General features: G+C 45.9%; 2 protein-coding genes across 6 annotated transcripts in view; one reads left to right on the forward strand and one right to left on the reverse strand.

Annotated features, from left to right (window-relative positions):
- Positions 1-2,939, reverse strand: part of MIER1 (MIER1 transcriptional regulator) — a 106,396-nt gene extending 103,457 nt beyond the window's left edge. For 2 of the 4 annotated variants that reach the window (XM_029617571.1, XM_029617574.1), the window contains exon 1: positions 2,608-2,939. In XM_029617571.1, coding sequence (XP_029473431.1) covers positions 2,608-2,616 — 9 coding nt within the window. In that variant the 5' untranslated portion in view covers positions 2,617-2,939. Of the gene's footprint in view, positions 1-2,003; positions 2,332-2,607 lie in introns of those variants that run through there. The other 2 variants (XM_029617570.1, XM_029617573.1) reach the window with 2 other exon arrangements.
- Positions 2,940-3,031: 92 nt separating this feature from the next.
- Positions 3,032-20,853, forward strand: part of WDR78 (WD repeat domain 78) — a 75,463-nt gene continuing 57,641 nt past the window's right edge. For both annotated transcript variants that reach the window (XM_029617568.1, XM_029617569.1), the window contains exons 1-2: positions 3,032-3,323; positions 11,960-12,149. In XM_029617568.1, the coding sequence (XP_029473428.1) occupies positions 3,265-3,323; positions 11,960-12,149 (249 nt within the window). In that variant the 5' untranslated portion in view covers positions 3,032-3,264. The remainder of the gene's footprint in view (positions 3,324-11,959; positions 12,150-20,853) is intronic.

The following is a 20,853-nucleotide window of genomic DNA, read 5'->3' on the forward strand; positions in this document are numbered from 1 at the left end:
TGAGCAGCCCTTAGAGTGATAGTGGCTCCAGCCTCATGGACCCTAAAAAACAAACAAAAAAAAAAGCAGCCAAGTGTAGAGGTTGAATGGAGGTCAGTACTGACCCATGTTTCAACCCGAAGCCACCGATCGAGAAGGCCCAGACTCACCAAAAACAGAAAAGAAAAAGTTTAATTTATGTATGAAGTGGCCCCCCTCGATAGCAAAGCCCTCCCACCGCTGACGCTCAAGCCCCTTACTCCCACCCCCCCTTACCTTGGATCCCGCTTCAAGATCAGGGAGGGGGGGGGGAGGATCTTGCCTTCTGGGGGCAAGGGGGCTACTGGCACACACAATTTAAATTTTTTTTTTTGGGGGGGGGGGGTGGGGGGAGTTGGGGACACCTCGACTGGCAGTCCTGGGTTGAAACGGGGGTCAGTACCAATCCCCACTCAACCTCCCTGTTTGGCCGCCTTTTTTTCCCCCTGGTTGCTTCAAATATGGGATCGGAGCCCAAGGAGCTGCATTAGTGTCCTGGGCCTCCCGCTGCACTTCTAATGCTTACCAACAAGGTGTTGTTTTATCGTAGCTGACCACCTTCTTGGTCAGCTGTGATAAAATATTTGCATCATATTTCCTAATAATGACCTTTTTTGCATGCATTTGCATTATTCATACATGTAAATTGCAAGCAAAGAAGGTAATTATAATAAGAAAGGGTATCTGGGCAGGGAGATGCAAACAATATTGAGTATAATGTGCGATACAGGCAATATAACATGCATTAGAGCCCTAATGTGGCTTGATGCATGACCCAGTATGGGGGGTGCTGATGCAATAAAGTGCACCCAGCTTAGAACACAAGTTTACAAATGGTTGGACACATGTTTTGGACATACTAGTTTAGCACCGGAGATTAGTGTCCAAAACATGCACCCAAACAAATGCATAGCCAATAGCGCATATCACATGTAAATTCCATGTAGATGAGGCCATTAGCTATTACACCCAATGCAGAAAATTGCTGGGCACCCAAGTACACTTCTTAATGTAGCAAATTTAACTCCAGCCCCGGAGGTGACAAGTCAATTCGCGAGTCAAGGGCTCATGAGAAATTTAAAAATATGGTCCTCTGTGGTGCCTCCTATTTATTATTGCTGTAACAAATTTACTGATTGCGGTGCTGAAAAATAAGTTTATACTGGCTTGATTAAAAAAAAAAAAAATTATTTTGGATGCACAATTCAGATGCCCATAGCAAGGAGCGGCCAGAAGAAATGGGATAAAAACTGGCACTCGTATTGAGCACTCGTTGCAATTGTGGGCACTGGATGCTTTTGAGCATTAGGGACCTATAATTCTCCCCACAGCATCCTTTTTTAGGTAGCCCCTCATTTGGATACTGCATCGGACGCCCAGGGGATGTAGCTGTGTGTGCATTAGGAAAACAATCGCTTAATGTGAGCGCCCTTCTTATAGCATCGGCACCTAAGTTTGCACCTAAAGCAATAGAGGGTTAAGTGACTTGCCCAAGGTCACAAGGAGTGGCCGTGGGATTTGAACCCCAGCTTCCCTGGTTCGTAGCCCTCTGCTTTAAACGCTAGGCTACTCCTTCAGAATATGAAAATGTACAAAGGTGTGAAGACTTTTCCAAGATGCTGTAAATGCTAAGAAATGATCCATTTTTTGAGTTATATCGTTAAAATTCGGCTGTGGACGTTTGCCCAGGTTTTAATCTCGCTTTTTAGTTTCTCTTTAGGAATCAGAGCAATATTGTGTCACATCACACCAACATTTACCAAAAGAATGAACAAGGAAGCATTGAAAGGATCCGTAAAAAAAGCGGCTTAAAACTCTTTCAGCAAAATAAGAGCATTGTATTTATGTCCGCTAAAATTACAGTGCGCAAACAGACCATTAAAACGCAGTATAACACGATAAAATTAAGGGTGGGGGGCGACGACCCAGAACCACACACTTCGAGTCTTATCACTACTTTTAAGCTTTCTAATACAAAATCCTACCGGGAGGAAAGCTGCCAGTAGCCGAATCGCATTTCCAAAAAGCCAGCTCCTGTTCTCAAATCCAGGCACGGAAAGAAATGAAAACAAAACCGAAACGGTCTCTTAAAAGCCAGACTACGTACGAGCTTTATCGCGCCATAAGCCCCAAACCTGCAGCTTTACAGAAGAAATCCACCAAATGTCATGAACGCTGTCAGGAATCAGGGGGCCTAGCAGTTAGAAAAATGGAAGTTCAGACTAAGCAGGAAAGGGAAGAAAACGCGCGCGCACGATAACATTCCCTCAGCCTCTGCAAAGCTAATAATGTCCCAAGCCTGCAGGGACACAAGCAACTCCTACCTAAAACCACCTTAAAATGCTCCCCGCCCAGTCGGAAACTCGTCGTTCGCAAAATATAACTAAAGTTCAGCAAAAGAGATTTTTCGCCCTGCAAATGAACGCAACAAGTTTGCTGACGAGCCGCCACGGATTCTTTCCTTTCTCCCTTAGCCGCCGGCGTTTCTCGCGCGCCAGGCCGCGCCCGCTTTCGGGCCCGCCAACCCGCGCTCCTGTTTGAATGAGGAAAAATAAATCTCGAGAATGTTATTCCTACTTTCTTCCTTACCTCCGCCATGTTTGCCGTACTGGAAAGGGTCACATCGCGGGTCAGCCAAGAGCCCGGATGAAGATACAGCAACAGAACAGCGTGACTGACTGCAAAGGCGGGAACGCCAGGTCGCCAGGCACCGACTGCCGGCCAATCAGAGGACGACTGAGGAGGCGCGCAGGCTTGCTGTCACGGCTTCCCCCAGAGCTCCTCTGGACAGTATGAATGAATGCGAGCTAGGTTTAGTGTCGCCAGACTGGGCTATTCCACGCCTGACCGGGCTACTTTTTCCCCTCCCTGGTTGGGAGGAAAAAATTGTTTTTTTGTGCGGGTTGAGCTAGTTTTGGAATAGGCACCTTTTTTGTTTTTGTCTTTGCCGAATTGCCGCAGGCAACCTAGCCAGCAGTCGCAGAGAGTCAATGGCAGCAGCCAATCAGAGGCAGCGGGAAGAGCAAGGCAGCCTCCTGCCGATCCTGCCCCCGGCTGCAGGCTCGTCACGCTACCGCTGGGGGAGGGAATCCTGTTGCCGTGGTGACAACAAACATTCTCTGGCTGCGTCCCGGCTGGCTCCGATGCACCTTTTTTTTTTTTTTATTCTACCGGTTCTTCGCGTTTATCGGCCTGTTTTGTTTTGGTTTTTTTTTACTCTGAAAATTGAAAAATCATTTTTGCACGATGTCCGGTCCGATAACCGGCGCGCCTAAACCGAAGAAACAAAATATCGGAGTCTCTGGGTAAGCGAGCAACAAAGTGTTTCTTAGTGTGTCCACATTTATAACTTTTGTGCTCCATAGCTACAAGCATAAGGTACAAATAGGCTTGTTCGGTTAGGTTTACATCCACAGTGTTACTGTAACTTGCACCTCTGCCCAAGCCCTCGTGCAGAAAATCCAGGGACACGAATAGTACCTGAGCTTATCATAGGCAGTGTTGCCAGATCCCCCACATTTTTGTAGCCCAAAACTAAAAAAATTGCAAAAATAAAAAATAATAATTATGCAAGATTGTATACGAAGTTCTGCATTGCATGCAGACAAATTGACAAAAATAACTATGGATATAAACAGTTTAAAAACGAGACTAGAAAAGCCTAGAAATCTAGGTTGCCGGAGAGAAGATAGCGGGCTCCTGCGCTGGCACCCTAGTTCCTTTCTCTCTACTGGAGTTTTTTCTTTCGCTCTTAAAGTTGGGGGGGGGGGAGGGAGTGCTGGGAAATGCAGAAATCTGCATACAACTGAAAATGACAGACCCTAATTATAGTGTACAGGAGGTATATTTTCTTTTGTTAAGTAGAAAAAAAGATAAGCAAACAAGTCGTAATTAATACCTTTTTAATGGACTAAATACATCTGTGACTAGTTTTAAGTTGGTGAGAAGATGTCATCTTATACCCAAAGCAGTTTCTCCATACTTCCAATAATCAAGCTATAACTGCACTAAAACCGTGTTGTTTGTTTTTTTCAAATCTCAAGTACCATTATTCTGCCTTTCAAATGCATGGGCATGTCTCCAAACATTGCAACCTATGGACGTTTTGTAATTCTCCACAAATAAAATATTGTTGCATTTCGGCAAGTAAAACCAGCTTCACTGATAGTGCACATGATCTGAGAGATTCAGAAACTTTATTAAGTTTAAATGCATAGCATGGTTTTGTTGCTTAGTTGGGGGAGAAGCCCACCGGGTAGGGAGAGCATATGGGAGGGGTGGAAAGGGGAGCTGATTCAGTACTAGCTTCTAGAGCATTTGGTGGTTGGGGCACCCCCAACTCTCACTTACACCTATGCTTCTGTGAGTACAGCCACAGTGGCACGCTCGTGCTTCACACCCCCATTAGTTACAGATGTGCATTCAAGCCATCACTGTGAGTGCACGAACAGAGTTCCACCACCAGCCTGCTAACTGCCCCATTTCTCCCCAGTAGTGTTCAGTCAGTGCGGTACAGCACAATCCTGAAATAAAAAATACTAATAGTATCGGCAATAAAGATGCTCGAAAAGTTTTACCTATTCTGTCCATCTCATTCACATCTCATAGTCCCTCCAAACCCCTCACTCACACCCCAGAGCAGCTTTGATCCCTTGACTCACTCTTCCCCCTGTGCAGCCCATAGCCTCTCCCATCTCTTCACTGATTTTTTTTGCCTTCCCATATCTCTTCACTCATTTTCCTTCCCCTCCCTCTGATCCCTTGACTCATTCCCCTCACCCTCTCATTCATTCTTTTGGCTCTTTTGCCCTCACCGGTGTGGTCACCAGAGCCTAGCATGATGGCATGATAAGCAGGAAACCATGCAGCATGCCTGAATCCTGCCAGCCCTGACAGAAGGAAGCACTTTGATCACAAGCCTCATGCATCCCAGCACTACGCCCAGAGTCATGAAGCTGGCTGAAATGTTTTAAATTTTTGTAAATTTTAGTGGTGTTTTATAGATGTTTGTGTGTGTTGCCTGCTAATTGGTGCCCATAAAAGTCCATCTTTCTCACCTTAGATGGTGTGAATGTGATGCTTCTGACACTGAAAGGACTCAAGCGAGACTCATGTCATCTTATGTTTCTTATAACAGTTAATATACAATGTTTAGGGAGCTCAGGGCAGGCCCTAGAGAGGTGTGGGGCCTGAGGTGTGTCGAGGACTAGGGGACAGGGATTACCAGTATAAGTTGATGGCTAGCAGTGGCAGAGCACAAGTGGCTGTTTCTCAGCCTGACAGTTAATCAGTTACAGGCCAATACAGAACGGTGCGCTCCGCTGGAGCGCACTGTTAACCCACATTTGGACGCTCGTTTTCGACGCTCTAGCTTTACCCCTTATTCAGGAAGGGGTCGAAAACGCGCGTCCAACCCCCCCGAAACTAATAGCACCCGCAACATGCAAATGCATGTTGATGGCCCTATTAGTTATTCCCGCACGATTCACTAAGTAAAATGTGCAGCCAAGCCGCACATTTTACTTTCAGAAATTAGCGCCTACCCAAAGGTAGGCGTTAATTTCTGCAGGCGCCAGGAAAGTGTACAGAAAAACTGCTTTTCTATACACCCTCTGACTTAATATCATGGCGATATTAAGACGGAGGTCCCAAAGTAAAAAAAAAAATTTAAAATCAGCCCGCGGCTTGAAAACCGGACACTCAATTTTGCCGGCGTCCGGTTTCCGAACCTGTGGCTGTCAGCGGGTTTGAGAACCGACGCCAGCAAAATCGAGCGTTGGCTGTCAAACTCACTGACAGCCACTGCTCCTGTCAAAAAAGAGGCGCTAGGGACGTGCTATTGTCCCTAGCGCTTCCTTTTACCGCGGGCCCTCATTTAAATACTGAATCGCGCGCACAGGAGAGTGGCCTGTGCGCTAGCCCGCTTTCCCGCGACTTTTACTGAATCGGCCTGTTAGTGTGAAACAGTTTATTGTGCAAGTCCTGCTGGAGTAGAGGTCAAGGGGTCTGATGTGGGCTCCCTGCTCATCAGTCTTAAAGGCTCCAGAGGATACTTCTTACTGTATAATGGTATTATGTCTTGCATGTTTTGCAGTGATTCCATATAACAGACCTACTGTAGTAACATATAGTAAGATATTTTTATTTTTTTATTTTATTCTGCACTGTTGGGTACATTTTAAATATAGCGGCGGGCGTCCATGTGCGCGCGGTTCCCAGCATGTGCACAGAGATGCGCCGATTTTATAACATGCACTTGGCGACACGCGAAAGTTATGAAATTGGCTATCCGCACGCACAAGACGTAAGGTGGGGGATTTTATAAAAAACACGTAGTGGTGCGATCGGGCCTTTGCCCACTTCCCTCTCAGTCCACTCTTTTATTGGAGCAGACTGGGAGGGAACTTCCCTATCCCCCTAACTAACCTTCCTCCCTTTTCCCCTCTCCACCCTGATCCCTAAACCCACCCTACCTACCCTATTTTATTTAGTTTAAAAATTTACCTGCTCCTCTGAGCAGAAGTAAGTTGCTCACGCCGGCAGCCGGATGGCAAATGCTTCGCCGGGACAGCACAAAATGGCATTGCCCCCACCCAGACCCCACACCCCCCGGCCTGCCCCTTTTTAAATGCCTGGCACTTCCGCGCATACCGGGAGATACGCACGTGGCTGGGCTGCTTTGAAAATGTGTTCAGCGCGTGGGTGGTCCAGCCACGTGCGTATCTGCCGGGATTTCCGCGTGCCGGGGATTCAAAATCCCCCCATGAGCATATTAACTTATTAAAAAACCTATAAATTTCACATTCCTACTGTTCCCTTACAGTTTCCATGCTCTTAAAAAGCCACTCTCCCCAGAGTGTGGACAAATGCAAGGTGTTGCATATAGGGAAAAATAACCCTTGCTATAGATACACAATGTTAGGTTCCATATTAGGAGCTACCACCGAGGAAAAAGATCTAGGCATCATAGTGGATGATACACTGAAGTTGTTGGCTCAGTGTACTCTGGAGGTCAAAAAAGCAAACAGAATGTTAGCAATTATTAGGAAGGGAATGGTGAATAAAATGGAGAATGTCATAATGTCTCTTTCGCTCCATGGTGAGACAACACCTAGAGTACTATGTGCAAGTCTGATTGCCACATCTCAGAAAAGATATAGTTGCTCTGGAGAAGGTACAGAGAAGGGTGACCAGAATGATAAAAGGGCTGGAATGGCTATCCTATGAGGAAAGGCTATAGAGCTTAGGGCTGTTCATTTTGGAGAAGAGAAGACTGAGGGGGGATGTGGTAGAGGTCTATGAGAGGACTATAATGGGTAAATGTAAATTGGTTATTTACTCTTTCCGATAATAGAAGGATTAGGGGGTACTCCATGAAGTTAACAAGTAGCACATTTAAAACAAAAGTAGAGAAAATTCTTTTTTCATTCAATACACAGTTAAGCCCTGGAATTCGTTAGTGCAGTTAGTGTAGCTGGTTTAAAAAAGGTTTGGATAAGTTCCTGGAGGAGAAGCCCATAAACTGCTATTAATCAAGTTAATTTAGGGAATAGCTAGTAGCTACTACTATTACTAGCATTAGTAGCATGGGATTTGTTTAATGTTTGGGTACTTGCCAGGTACTTGTAACCTGGATTGCCTGCTGTTGGAAACAGGATCCTGGGCTTGATGGACCCTCGGTCTGAGCCAGAATGGCAGCTTCTTATGTTCTTATAAGTGCATGCCAGGGAGATGTATTTTTGCTTTCAGAATTTAATAGCACCACATCTTTGACTGGCAGAAATTATTGCAATGGTGGTAGTCATCTTTACTTACACCGTCACTTTTGTCAGTCCCATGAAACATGAGGCCCAAACTTGAGTCTCCTGCACTGCAGTTGCCTGAGCCATAGAACCAAAATTGGTGCAAATATAAGTGCTGGAAAAACATCAATGCTGGGTTCAAAAAAGGTTTGGATATGTTCTTGGAGGAGAAGTCCATTAACGGCTATTAATCAAGTTGACTTGGGGAATAGCCACTGCTATTAATTGCATCAGTAGCATGGGATCTTCTTGGTGTTTGGGTAATTGCCAGGTTCTTGTGGCCTGGTTTTGGCCTCTGTTGGAAACAGGATGCTGGGCTTGATGGACCCTTGGTCTGACCCAGCATGGCAATTTCTTATGTTCTTATGTACCTTCTTACTTCCTCCCCTTGTTTTTTTTTTTGTCTCCCTTACCATCACTCTGATGCAAGTTCACTTATTCCTACCACTGGCCCTGTTCCTGTACAACTGCTGCTGCTACTTCTGTATCCACACAATTTTCAGTGAGTCTGAACTGTGTGGTGCCTCTATTGCTGTTGATAGATGTAGGACGAGAGCCATTTAAATCCTGAGATTATGGGCCCTGCATAGCTCAAACTCATTGGGAGTTGTGTGGAACCAGAATCAGCAGCAGCTGTACTGAAGGGTAGAAATGAGAGAGCAAGTGAGCAGCAGAGCAGGGATAGGAGGACAGAACAGAAGGAGGGAGACTGGCTTGATGGGGGGGAGAGAGCAGTGGGCACGAGCTAGGTGAGTAGAACTATGTAGCAATTTTGCAGAAATGCCAAAAAACATTAATTTTTATATAAGGGAGACCTATCTTTTGCCTCTTACTAGTGTAGAGTCAGTGATCCCCATAGACTCTGAAAGCAGTGAATAATGTCAGAGTAGAGTAGGAGTGTTTAGAGAGGTTTGCCTCTCCCCTGTGGGGCATATCATAGGTTTAACAAAGTTCATGTGCCTACATAAGTGCAGGGGAGTCTCAGGCTGCATTTCCATCAGAAAGAAGGCCAGTGCTTCCTTTAGGCAAACTAGAACGCCAACATTTTGGGGGGCAGAAAACTCCCACCAGCATGACGCCCAGAGAGAGCGCTGAGCTGGAGCTGCCATGGATATAGGTAAGTTGGGTTGGGGAGTGCACGATCGAAGGTTCGCCTAGGATGCCAAACACTCTTGCACCGGCCTTGCTCAGAAAGGTGCCTCTTCCAATAGGGTGGTGTTGGTGCGGGGTCTTTCTCGTCACAGGGAAAGGACCAGGTGGGGGTGCCAGGTGAAGAGTTGGGTCCTGGGGAATGGGCTGGGGCTTAAGGTCAGGGTGTCCAGGCTTCCAGAAGTGAGAAGACATCTTTGGAGGTCTGAGAGAGAGGTAGATGAAGACAAGACGTATTCTCAAGGAAGAGGGGTTTTAAGTCCATATTGATCATCAGTCCAAGGAAAGTGGTTGAGAAGTTGGAGTAAGAGGATTGTCCTTTGAGGAAGTTTAGAGGAAAGGCTACTTAACAGAGGGATATCCTGAGGAGTTGCTGACTGAGAAAAAGGATTTAGCTAGGAGCTCATCTGTGTGTAGGAAGTGAGAAGGAGACAAAGTTGCATCCAGAGAACAAGCAACAGGGACAATCCCAGAGAGGAGGGTTCCTTCTCAGGAGAGTTTACCTGATAGGGGTATGCAGTTTGTGCTAAATGGGAGAATGAGTTTAGTTATTTAATTTTGTTTGTGCTTCTGGAGTTTTGTTTCCTGAATTGTTTTTTTTTTGCACAGAATATTCGTGTCCTGTTGTGGATATATTTCATCAGAGACCAGGAAAGATTTTTATCTTAGATAACAACTTCCGTGTGCGGTGCGCTTTTTGGTGCCACTGACTGCCCTGGTGTGTAGAAGACCCCAGAAGAGAGGAAACCATAAGCGCCTTGAAACAGTGCCTCCGCCCTCCCTCCGGGCAGGCAGAATTTGGGAGGCATGGGTACTACTACTCTGTGCCCATAACTACATAAAAGTCCAAATGAAATTCCAGACTAGGGACATCGCATATTCAAACCAAAGCCCTCTTTATAATTTGTGTAAGAAAGTCATTCCATTTCCTTGCAAGAAGATAAATGAAATATGAATTCAAGCAGGTCTGACTGCCAAAGTATAGGAGATGACTTATACTATAAAAATATTTCTCACGGCACATATTAACAGATTCTAAGTCACATGAGTTTTTAAAATGTTCCTTGCCAGCCTTCTGTATTTTTTCTAATAAGAAGCAGTGTATTAAGCACTTACATTTCGGTACCAACGTGAAACGCTCCTTAGAGTACATTTATTGCATATATATACATTCTGTATATAGATGCAAATCCGAATATCCAATTCTGTTTATCCTGCCAGAATTGCTATATTGGATTCACCAAGGTCCATATTGAAATTGCCATTTAGATTAATAACTTAATGGTTACTTGTACAAATGGCTTACCTGGCTACATTCGGCCCGTATCCAGCTAAATTCTAGTTGCCTGGCCAGAATTTAGCCGGATGAGTCAGGGGCTCTGGGCTGTAGCGGAGTTAGGCAGATAAGTTAACCAGGCTAACTCAGGTCGAGCTGTGGGAGTGTCCTAAGGTTAACCGGCTAACTTTAAGATAGCTGAGTATGTTCCGCGGCACGGCTGCTCGGCATGTATAACCAGCTAACTAGCACAGCCGCAAAGCGTCTGCATAGGGACCCCAGTATGCCCATTTAGCCTGACTCCTCCCATCTTTCTGCCTGTTCCAACAGAGCTATAATGAAACAGTCCAAATGTAAATATTTTGTGCATGAGGGAATACTTCCGTATGCAGACTGGATTTTTGGCATGTGATTTGTAAAATATGTTTTGAGTTCATTGGGATCGCCTCATTTTGAGAACTTTTTTTTTTTTTTTTTTTTTAAATCTTGAAATAAAGCTGAAGCATTCTTACATCATGAAAAGTTCAGTGGGTGGCCTGGCGGGGAGGTCTCCATGTCTACGAAACTTAGCATCCTTCAGCTTAGTAGATTCAGAAAGTTGGGTAGCCGGACAATTTACATTTTCATGCTTAGATTGCTTTTCATTTGTGTAGGTTTCGTGAAATTATTCTCTTCCAAACTTCAAGCACCCTGAAAATAACTCTGGTATTTTTTAGGGATGTGCATTTTGTTTAAAACGATAAAGATAATATGAATGATATTGTCTAAGTTGTTTCATATTGTTTTTTTAATCTAAACAATAGAAAGACCCTGAAATTTCATGTTTTATTTCCTATTGTTTTTTTGTGCACACTAGTTGTAAACAGTGTGCATCGGTACCCCCTACATATATAGCAACCCAGTGGTCTCCAGCGATCTCCTGGCCAACCCCCCCCCCCCCCCCCCGCCATCCTTGGAGGTGGCGATTTCTCTAGAAAAAGGTAATATTTATTAAAAACAAACAAAAACTCCAGTGAAGGCCCTGTGCCCAGCCCCTCTCTTTTGATAACAAATAGCCCCCCCCCCCCCCGGCTGCCACCCCCTCCCCTTGCCCACTCTAGCCCAACATCCCAACCCCCCCCCCCCCCAGACTTGCTATCATTGCCTTGATGATCTGGTGGGGGCCCGGAGCGACCCCTCTGCTCCTGGACCCAGCAACCACCATTATTCAAAATGGCGCCAGCCAAGTTAGGAAAACAAATGCTGGTAAATTGAGCATCCGATCTCCTAAGCTGGCTGCAGTCAAGAGTTTTTTTTCATGTTGCTGCTTTCTGTGGTACTTCCTACTTAGTATCATGACGATCCTAAAAGTAGGAGCAACCACAGAAAGGATTTTTTTTTTGTTTTTTATTGAGCCGTTGATGCCTGGCATGATTTAACGTCAGCTCCGGGGCTGGCATTAAATTTGCCATTTTAAAAAGTGCGCTTCAGGCGCACAGCATTTTTTTTTTGCATTGGGGTAATAGCCTCATCTACATGGCATTCACATGTGATGAACGCTATAAGTGACGCGTGTTTTGGACACGCTAAACCACTTCTAGTGTTAGCCTAGTGCGGTCCAAACGCGCGTCCAGTCTCTGGTTAAGCTATGCAGTAGGCTCAGCGCGCGATATTGCATTGGCCCCTAGGTTTGTTAGCATCTGACAAACTCTAATTGTATATTTAACTGATGCAGGCCTCCTAAGATGGGACAACTGTCAAAGAAGACATCTGGGTTTTCGTCTTCTATTACCCAAAGCAGATTGAACATTAGTCTTCTGAGTCGAAGCGTGATTGGAACATCTAGTAGAAAAAGCCTAATGTTGCAAAGTGAAAGCAAAGGCGTGGAGAAGAGCTCTGTCATATCTGGGAAGCACTCTTTGCTGGTACTGTACTTGTGAATTCTAATGTCTTTTAAATACGTTAAATATTCTGGTTTTGAAAAAAATGCCAAATGGCAAAATCTGCATCTGCTCTGTTTCCTGGGCTATGTTTGTTTCTGGATTAATGCATACAGGGGTAGATTTTATAAATGTACGCGCGGGCGTACTTTTGTTCGTGCACCAGGCGCGAACAAAAGTACGCTGGATTTTATAAGATACGCACGTAGCCGCGTGTATCTTATAAAATCTGGGGTCGGCGCGCGCAAGGGGGTGCACATTTGTGCAACCTGCGCGCGCCAAGACCAGCGCGCGCTGCCTGTTCCCTCCGAGGCCGCTCCGAAATCAGAGCGGCCTCGGAGGGAACTTTCCTTCCGCCTCCCCTCGCCTTCCCCTCACCTTCCCCTCCCTTCCCCTACCTAACCCCCCCCCAGCCCTATCTAACCCCCCCTACCTTTGTTGGCAGATTTACGCCTGTGGAAAGCAGGTGTAAATCTGCGCGCGCCAGCGGGCTGCTGGCGCGCCATCACCCGACCCAGGGGCTGGTCCGGAGGCCTCGACCACGCCCCCGGGCCGGCGCCACGCCCCTGGGCCCACCCCGAAATGCCGCGTCACTCGCGGCACGCCCCCCCCCAACACGCCCCCGACACGCCCCTCCATGCAAGCCCCGGGACTTACGCGCGTCCCGGGGCTTGCGCGCGCTGCCGAGCCTATGCAAAATAGGCTCGGCGCACGCAGGGGGTGTTTGGGGTAGGTTTTCGGGGGGAACGCGCGTATCTTACGCGCGTACCCCTTTGAAAATCTACCCCACATTATGTACATTTTATTTTTATTTTATTTATTTATTTGGCTTTTGATATACCGACATTCGTGGGGACATCATGTCGGTTTACAATATAACAAAAGGAGGAAAATAATAAAACCAGGGGAGGGGGAAGAGGGCGCAGAAGGAAAGGAGCAGGTGACTGGGAGGGAGCCACTGTTGGGTTACAATAACATAGTTAACTGTGCTTTCAGAGGAAGGCACTAAAAAGGTTCAGCTTTGTACAAGGTACATCATTCTGTGAAAGTATTTGGCTGCATACATTTGGTGTGCTACATTAATAGATAGATAATGATTTTAGAGGTAGGATAAAACTAGCACAGTGATACCTATCTTATCTGTGCCTCGTTTACAATGAGTATCATTATAATGCTGCTTAGTATAGCTATGATTTGATATAAGCTGATTTACCTCTGCTCAATATATTTATATATTCAAGTTGGAACCAAATCAAGGTTATATAAAGGCTTTTATATATGGGACTATGTACTCTTGCAACCGATACTGCTTTCGCACCCAATAGCGCCGCCATAGAAGGTGTAGTTATTGGGCGCGAAATAGGCAGCGAAAAGGCCCTTACCTTTTCGCTGTCGGCGCCGTCTTCGCGGAGTCGGCCCCGGGGAGACGCCCCGACGACTCCTCTTCCGGGGCCAGTTCCACCCCGATTTAGGTAGCGCAGGTGTGCGCTACCTTCGCTAGCTATCGCAGGCTTGTGCTGTTAGCGCAAGCCTGCGATAGCCTTAGAAAATAAGGGCCTAAATCAGAAAAAATAAATACTCATCTTATTTGTTAACTACATTGCTCATTATAGTCCCATACATCTTTCAAGGATAAAAAAAAAGCACACAAATCCACCTGACACATCTCTGTGTTTTGAGAAATTCTCTGCATTAGGGGTGCTGCATTTACTGTCTGTCCTGGTGTCAACCTAAACAGTAGAAGAAAATCATTTTTATATACTTCAAGGGTTTGTAACATATACTAATCAGTTCAAACGAAAACACTCCATGCTGATTGGCTAACCAGCACTCTGTTTATCCACTATAATGCATTCACACTAATGAGTGCCATTTCACACTTTCACTGAGACTGTACAGCTGTACAGAGTTCAAAGTAAATATCCAAAACGGCTCATTCTGATTCAATTGTCTGTTCCTGTTTTCCAATTAGTATCTGTTCAACAATAGTCCACTAAATTTGCTGAAAAGTATGTGTTGCCATCAGGCAATTCTGTACAATTTGTGCCTGCAAGTGTTTTTGGTCAAATTTTATTGATACGATAATAAGAGTATTAACAAAATACAAACACATATATTTTCCATCAATAAGCATTCTGAATTACAGAGTAACAGAGCAATGATGATAGAGAAAAGGACCAAATGGTCCATCCAGTCTGCCCAGCAAACCTCTCAGGGTAGTAGTATCTGCCATTCTGTGCAGGTTACTCCAATGTTTCTCTTAAGGGTAATAGCTGCCACTCCGTGCCTTTATCCTCAAGCCTTATGATAACCCATAAAATATTGCAGCTAGTGACATTTTTACTGGGTGATGAGCTTTCTTTAAAATTCGGACAGTGCTGTTTGACGTGTTTTGCTTATGGTCTTGACCGTAGAAGCCGTCCTGTGCTTTTTCCCTTACGTCTGTGTATCACTACCCGAGACCTTAGAAGTCGGGGTCTTTGGTTGTTGTCTGAATCCAATTACAATTTTTCCCCCTGCTGTTGAAGCGAGGAGCAATATTGCAGTACCATTAAAAGTATCAAGGTATATTGGTTAAGGGTAGTAATCTTCATGCCTAGTAGTACCTGCCACACCAGCAACTTACCCCCCTGCACGCTCTTCTCATTTCTGTCCTCTAGGCTTTAGAGATCCACAGTGTTTATTCCATACCCCTTTGAATTCTTTGACTGTTTTCGTCTTCACTACCTACTCCGGAAGGTCATTCTGGAAGTGCTTCCCTTTGGTCTCTCAGCCTCCCCAAGAATCTTTACCAAGTGCCTTGCTGTGGTGACGGCCCATCCACAGCCTCAGGGAATTCAGATCTTGGTGTACATGGACATTAGGACACTGTCCATAACCCCTCAAAATAGATTTTCCTGAACTAACTCATCACTACCAGCCGAGGGCCTGTCAAGACTAGTGACTCATCAGTATAGGTGGTTATATGAATTATGCTGTAGGTTTTTATTGTTTTTATTATATTTTTTATTCATCGCAGTTGTACTTGTGGTTCTGAATTGTCTTCCCCCAACTATATTCTAAGCCCTGTGTTTTAATCTTCCTTTTATGTATTTTATTTTATTGTAATTTGTATTTAATGTTTTCAATGTTTTTTTATGTATTTTATTTTAAATTGTTTTTCCTCTGTTTTTGATGTTTTAATTATCTATCAATGTATTTATGTGTGCTGCTCAGAATCGTGGATTATGCGGTATATAAATGTTTTAATAGATAGTAGAAATAGATCTTCCTATATCTGGACAACTGGCTCATCACTGCCCCCTCAAGGGACAGTGTGTTACAGAGTATACTGACCACTATTCAAGTACTACAGCACCTCGGATTCCTCATCAGCTTCGGGAAATCCAACCTATTTCCAACTCAGCACATTCAGTTCATCATCTCGTGTGTAGACTCCATTCGCCAGAGGGCATTTCTGCCCGCAGATCAGGTCTGCACACTCTCTTCAAAGCCACAGCACGACAAGTCCTGATTGTCTTGGAGCATATGGCAGTTGCTTTGCATGTTGTTCTCTTGACTCCTTTGCAATTCAGACAACTACAGTGGGGTCTTCACAGCCAATAGGACCACTCATCTAACTACTGAACTCTAAAATTCTTGCACAAGGAAAATGAAACAGGTGCTTCATTGGTGGCTCCGGCCACATGTCCTTTGAGATAGGACTCCCCTTCAGGCACTTTCTCATCAGATCACACTTCCAATCGATGCCTCCATAAAAGGATGGGACTCGCATACCTAGTTCTGCCGAACGTAGAGTACATAGTCTCCCTTGGAGAGTCAATACCAAATCAATCTATTTGAGCTCCAAGTGATCAAGAATGCTCTTTTGGCCTTCGCTTATCTGCTCCAAGGAACGAGCATATTGACTGACCAACAACCAGATCGCCATGTTTTACATCAACAAACAAGGAGGTACAGGCTCTTGGATGCTCTGTCAAGAGACCCTGGCGATTTGGCAGTGGGTGATCATCGCACAAACCTTCAGGCCATGTACCTGCCAGGGATATGGAATTCCTTGGTGAACCACCTAAGCAGAATATTTCAGCCTCATGAGTGTTATCTCAATCAATCCACTGCAGAAAAACTGTTCAAATTATTTGATTGATCCTCAGGTAATCTGTTCGCTACAGAAAGCAATTGAAAGCTTGACCAGTTCTGTTCCATTCATCTCAGTGATTTCAGCATGCTGAAGACGCGTTCCTTCTAAATTGGGGGAAAAACCTCATGTAAGCTTTTTCACCAATTCCTTTATTTTCAAAGACTGTTCAAAAAGTCCTACAATACCATGCTTGGATGATCCTTGTGGCCCAGGCAGATCTGGTATGCCTACTTTGTACAAACATCTGCATGTCCTCCAGTACACCTCAGGTTAGCACCATCCCTACTAACACTGGAGGGCGAACACGTGCTTCATCCAATATGTGGGGCCTCAGTCTTACAGCGTGGATGTTGAGCACTCAGTAATGGCTATCCTCTCCTTATTTAAGGCCATTGAGGAGGATGTACATTCTGCAGAAAACCTTCAACCAGATGAAACTACTCATTTAAATGTTCTAGATACTCTGATGTACTATTCATGAACTTGATCCATTCTGTTGTGACCCCCAATGGCTGTTGACCTATCTATATGTAACTTTTTGACAGCCCCGTGAATGGCAGCACTCACTCCCAGGATGCCAGCAGCCTGACCATGTGGCTGGGACACCGCCAATGCCTTCAGCCTGAACTCCTCCTGTGCAGTCCGCCATAGAAGCACATATGTGCATCTGGCCATCCTTTAATTGCTCCTTGGTGGGAAATTTTAGTGACACTGGAAGATGTTGTCAGAGTTATCTAGGGATTTAAACCCCCAGCCATGCTCCCAGACTCTGCCTCAGCAACAGGTCCTCCTGCCTTGTTGCTATCTCTCCTATGCCTTGTCTTGCTGATTGTCTCTTTGCCTCATTATCCTACCTGCCTTGCTGGTTCCTGCTTTGCCTTGTCCATCCTTTCTTGGCCTGGTCCTCCATGTCCTGTCATCTCCCCATCCAGTCTGTCTTGGCCTGATTCCTGGTATTGATCCTTCCCTCAGATCTGGATCACTCTGTTGCTTGCTGCCTGCCTCTAACCATTGCTTCAGACTGGACTTCACTTTACTCGCTGCATGCCCCAACCCTCATCCTGAACTGGTCATTCTCTGACTGCATCCTGCCCTGACCTCAGCTTGACCTCGGACTCTCTCTTTGTCTTTGTCCTGTGGGACCATTGGCTAAGTCCTGCCATCTCCTGCAACCCATGGACTCAACCTGAGGGGAATGGGACAGGTATAGGTGAAGTCCCAGTTCTGTCCCAGCCCAGAACGCATCTGCCAGCTGTTAGTGTGAGCCTAGTGGGTTCACCGTAATTGTGCCAACCACGCTGTAGCACAGGAGGCCACTTCCATTACACTAAACCTCTTTTATGACTCTTTAGTGTTACGTCTTCAGTGTAGGTTCACCTCTGTGCGATTGCAGCTTACCATGTCCTGGTAGACAACAAACCTATTTTAATTAATCCCCTCATCTCCAGGTTTATGAACAGTTTTTGGAACCTGAAACCTTCGGTGCACAAGCATGTGGTACCTTGCGATTTAAACATTGCCCTTCAACAATTCATTGATCCTTCCTTTGAACTGTTGGAGACTTACCTCCCCAAAATACCTAATCTGGAAAATGTTCTTCCTTGTTGCGGTGACCTCTGCTTGGAGAATTAGTGATCCTTAAGCCCTTATGCATTATCTCCTTATCAGCAGTTATTCACAATAGAGTACTGCTTCGCAATCACCCTATGTTCTTGACGAAAGTCGTGTTGACCTTCCATCTTAATCAGTCTATCGTCTTGTCCATTTTCTTCCCTCGGCCTCATGCGCGTGATGGAGAGAAATGCCTTTGACTGTAAAAGGGTCATTGCATACTATAAGAGAAGAACCCAACTACATCGCTGAACCTCCCAGCTTTTTGTCACATATGACCTTAATAAACTGGTATATCCATGTCCAAGCACACCTTGTCCAATTGACTAACAGCCTGCATTCATCACTGTTACGCTGCAGCAGGAAATGACCTTACCAATCCTATCAAAGCCCATAAGAAATGGGCTATGGTGTCTTCCATTGCCCACTTACATGAAGTCTAATGGAAGATATCTACAAAGATGTCGCATGGTCTTCTGTATACATGTTCACTTTTCACTATTGTCTGGACAACCAATCCAGAGCTGACAGTAGTTTTGGACAGGCAGTATTGCAGAATGTAGTCTCACAGTAATCTACTTTCCATGCTGAAGTTCTTGTTGCTTACTAAAAAAAAAAAAAAAAGTTCCGTTGCAACCTTCAGCTTGGGACTCCCCATATGTAATGGCTATTTTAGCCTGCTTATCGATGGAAAAAGCAAGTTTGCTTACCATTAATGGTGGTTTCCTTAGATAGCAGGATGAATTAGCCATGGCATACCCTCCCTCCTGGAGAGTTGACTATCTAACTACTTAGCTATGATATTGACTGAAGAGGCTTACTAGGCAGCACCTGCATGGGAACTTCCTCAGTAGAGCTCAAAGCTCTGCTAGCTTGGAGATACAAATCCATTCAGTGGCGTCGGCTGACGTCATCCAAATTCAGTGTTGTGTCCGTTGGTTCCCGAAGCCCTCTCTCCGCCCTCCTTACCTCTTTGGCGCCTCCCTCTTCATCTGCGGGAAGATTGGCTGCTGCAGCGTCCTTCTGCCGAGGCCCTCCAGCATCCCTGGACCGGCTAGACGCCGCAACCTGCCATGTTTCCTGGAGGCCTAGGGACGCGCGCACGGCGCGGCCCCGACTGAAGTACTGGCGATGGCGCGAACCTAGGGGGCGTCACCCTAAGATGACGTCACCCGCGATGGATATATAAGGTCTTACAATTTGCTAACAGATCGAGTTAGCAAGGAATGACTACGGACTCGCTTCGATTTTCCAAGCTACTCTGCCTCCTCGGACTTACCAGGGGTACCCGCTCCTCGGGAGCCTCACTCTCTCCTTTGTTTTTCAGGTGACAGTCTGGAACCGGTACTCGCTCCTCGAGGGCCCTCGTTCCCAGACTCATTCGGTACTCTCTTTTGACTGGAAGTCATCACTGCTAACTACATCAGTGAGTTACCATCGGTCTCTCAGAGCTTTCCCTGGAACCAGGTACTCGCTCCTCGAGGGCCTATACTTTCTAGCTCCTGGGCTTCTATGAGACATTGTATGAGTGTTACCATCGGGTTCGGTACATGAACTCTGCATACCCTGCCTACTCACTATATTTCAGTTTCTCTACAGCTCAGCCTCCAGGGATTGCTGTTCCAGTATCTGAGGGACCACAGCCCAGCCGGGCATTCCAGCTCACTACTGCCACCTCTGGTGGTTCAGTATACTGTCTAATAAAAGAACTAGTGTGTGTCTGTCTCCATACTCTGAGCCTGACCGCTGGTCACTCTTGGGTTCTTCTCCCCTGGGGGCGTGATCATCTGCCACCGGTCCAAGGATCCACCCACAACTCTCCTAAATATCAACAGATTGCTAGCTCCCTAGCAGTCTGCCAACTCCAAAAACAATATTCAGTGGCTAATTCATCCTGCTATCTAAGGAAAACACCATTTATGGTAAGCAAATTTGCTTTATAGACTGATGATTATACTGCAGTATAACTTGCAGTATCAGTTGCAAGTGTTACGCCTGTCAGTTGCAGACGGCTGCGACCTCTCATGCTTACCTCTTTTTTCCCTGCTTCGTCAAGTCTGGGAAGAATGGTGGTCTCTGCTAATCCCCGCCGACCTCTCTGGCGTTCCTTGGACAGCGTGGGTGCTGCCGACCGCCATCTTGGATCTGGAATTACTTAGGCACGTGCGCGCAAGGGCCTCTTTTGAACACCTCATGGCGGGAACCTCGGGGGCGTCCCCTCCCGATGACATCAACCCACTAGTGTATTTAATCTGACCGGCCCTTGCCATCTTTGAGTTAGCAAGGAGTTCTGTCTTGCTGAATCCACCTCACTCAAGGACGTCCTGTTCCTGACTTTGGTCTTGGCATCTAAACGCTCTGAGTACCCGCTTCTCAGGGACTCCCCTGCATTCCCAGCTATCCGCTCCTTGGAGGGCCTATCTGCCTGACTACTACTAGACCTGCTTCTCAGGTCTCTCTCTCTCTCTCTCCAGGAACCATCTACTGTGAGTACCTCTACTGACTTCTACTATACGAACTGTATTGAGGACTTCACACGGTGTACTCTGAACCTCGGGCCACTACTGCCTTTCTTCAGTAGAAGCTATTCAGCTTTCCTGCACTACAGAGTATTGACAGATCAACTACAAGAGCCACTTCCGGGTTCCGGCATCTCTACCAGTTCTTCAACATCTACTGTACAGCAATCCTCGGCATACCCCGCTCCACGGGCCACTACCGGATCTGTATTCCTGAGGTGCTTACACTCGTCAGAGAGGATCCCCGGCGTACCCCGCTCCGCAGGTCACTACCGGATCTTCTCATTTGTGGCCTCGCTCTGGGTATTCCCCATTGCTCTGGACTGTACTACTACATCTCCACTCTGTGGACATTACTTTTTCCTTCCTTCATAATAAAGTCTCTACTTCTAGCTGTGACCCACGCCACTGAGACTAC

The sequence above is a fragment of the Rhinatrema bivittatum genome, chromosome 10, assembly GCF_901001135.1.
Source record: "Rhinatrema bivittatum chromosome 10, aRhiBiv1.1, whole genome shotgun sequence".
In the NCBI taxonomy this organism is placed as follows: Eukaryota; Metazoa; Chordata; class Amphibia; order Gymnophiona; family Rhinatrematidae; genus Rhinatrema; species Rhinatrema bivittatum.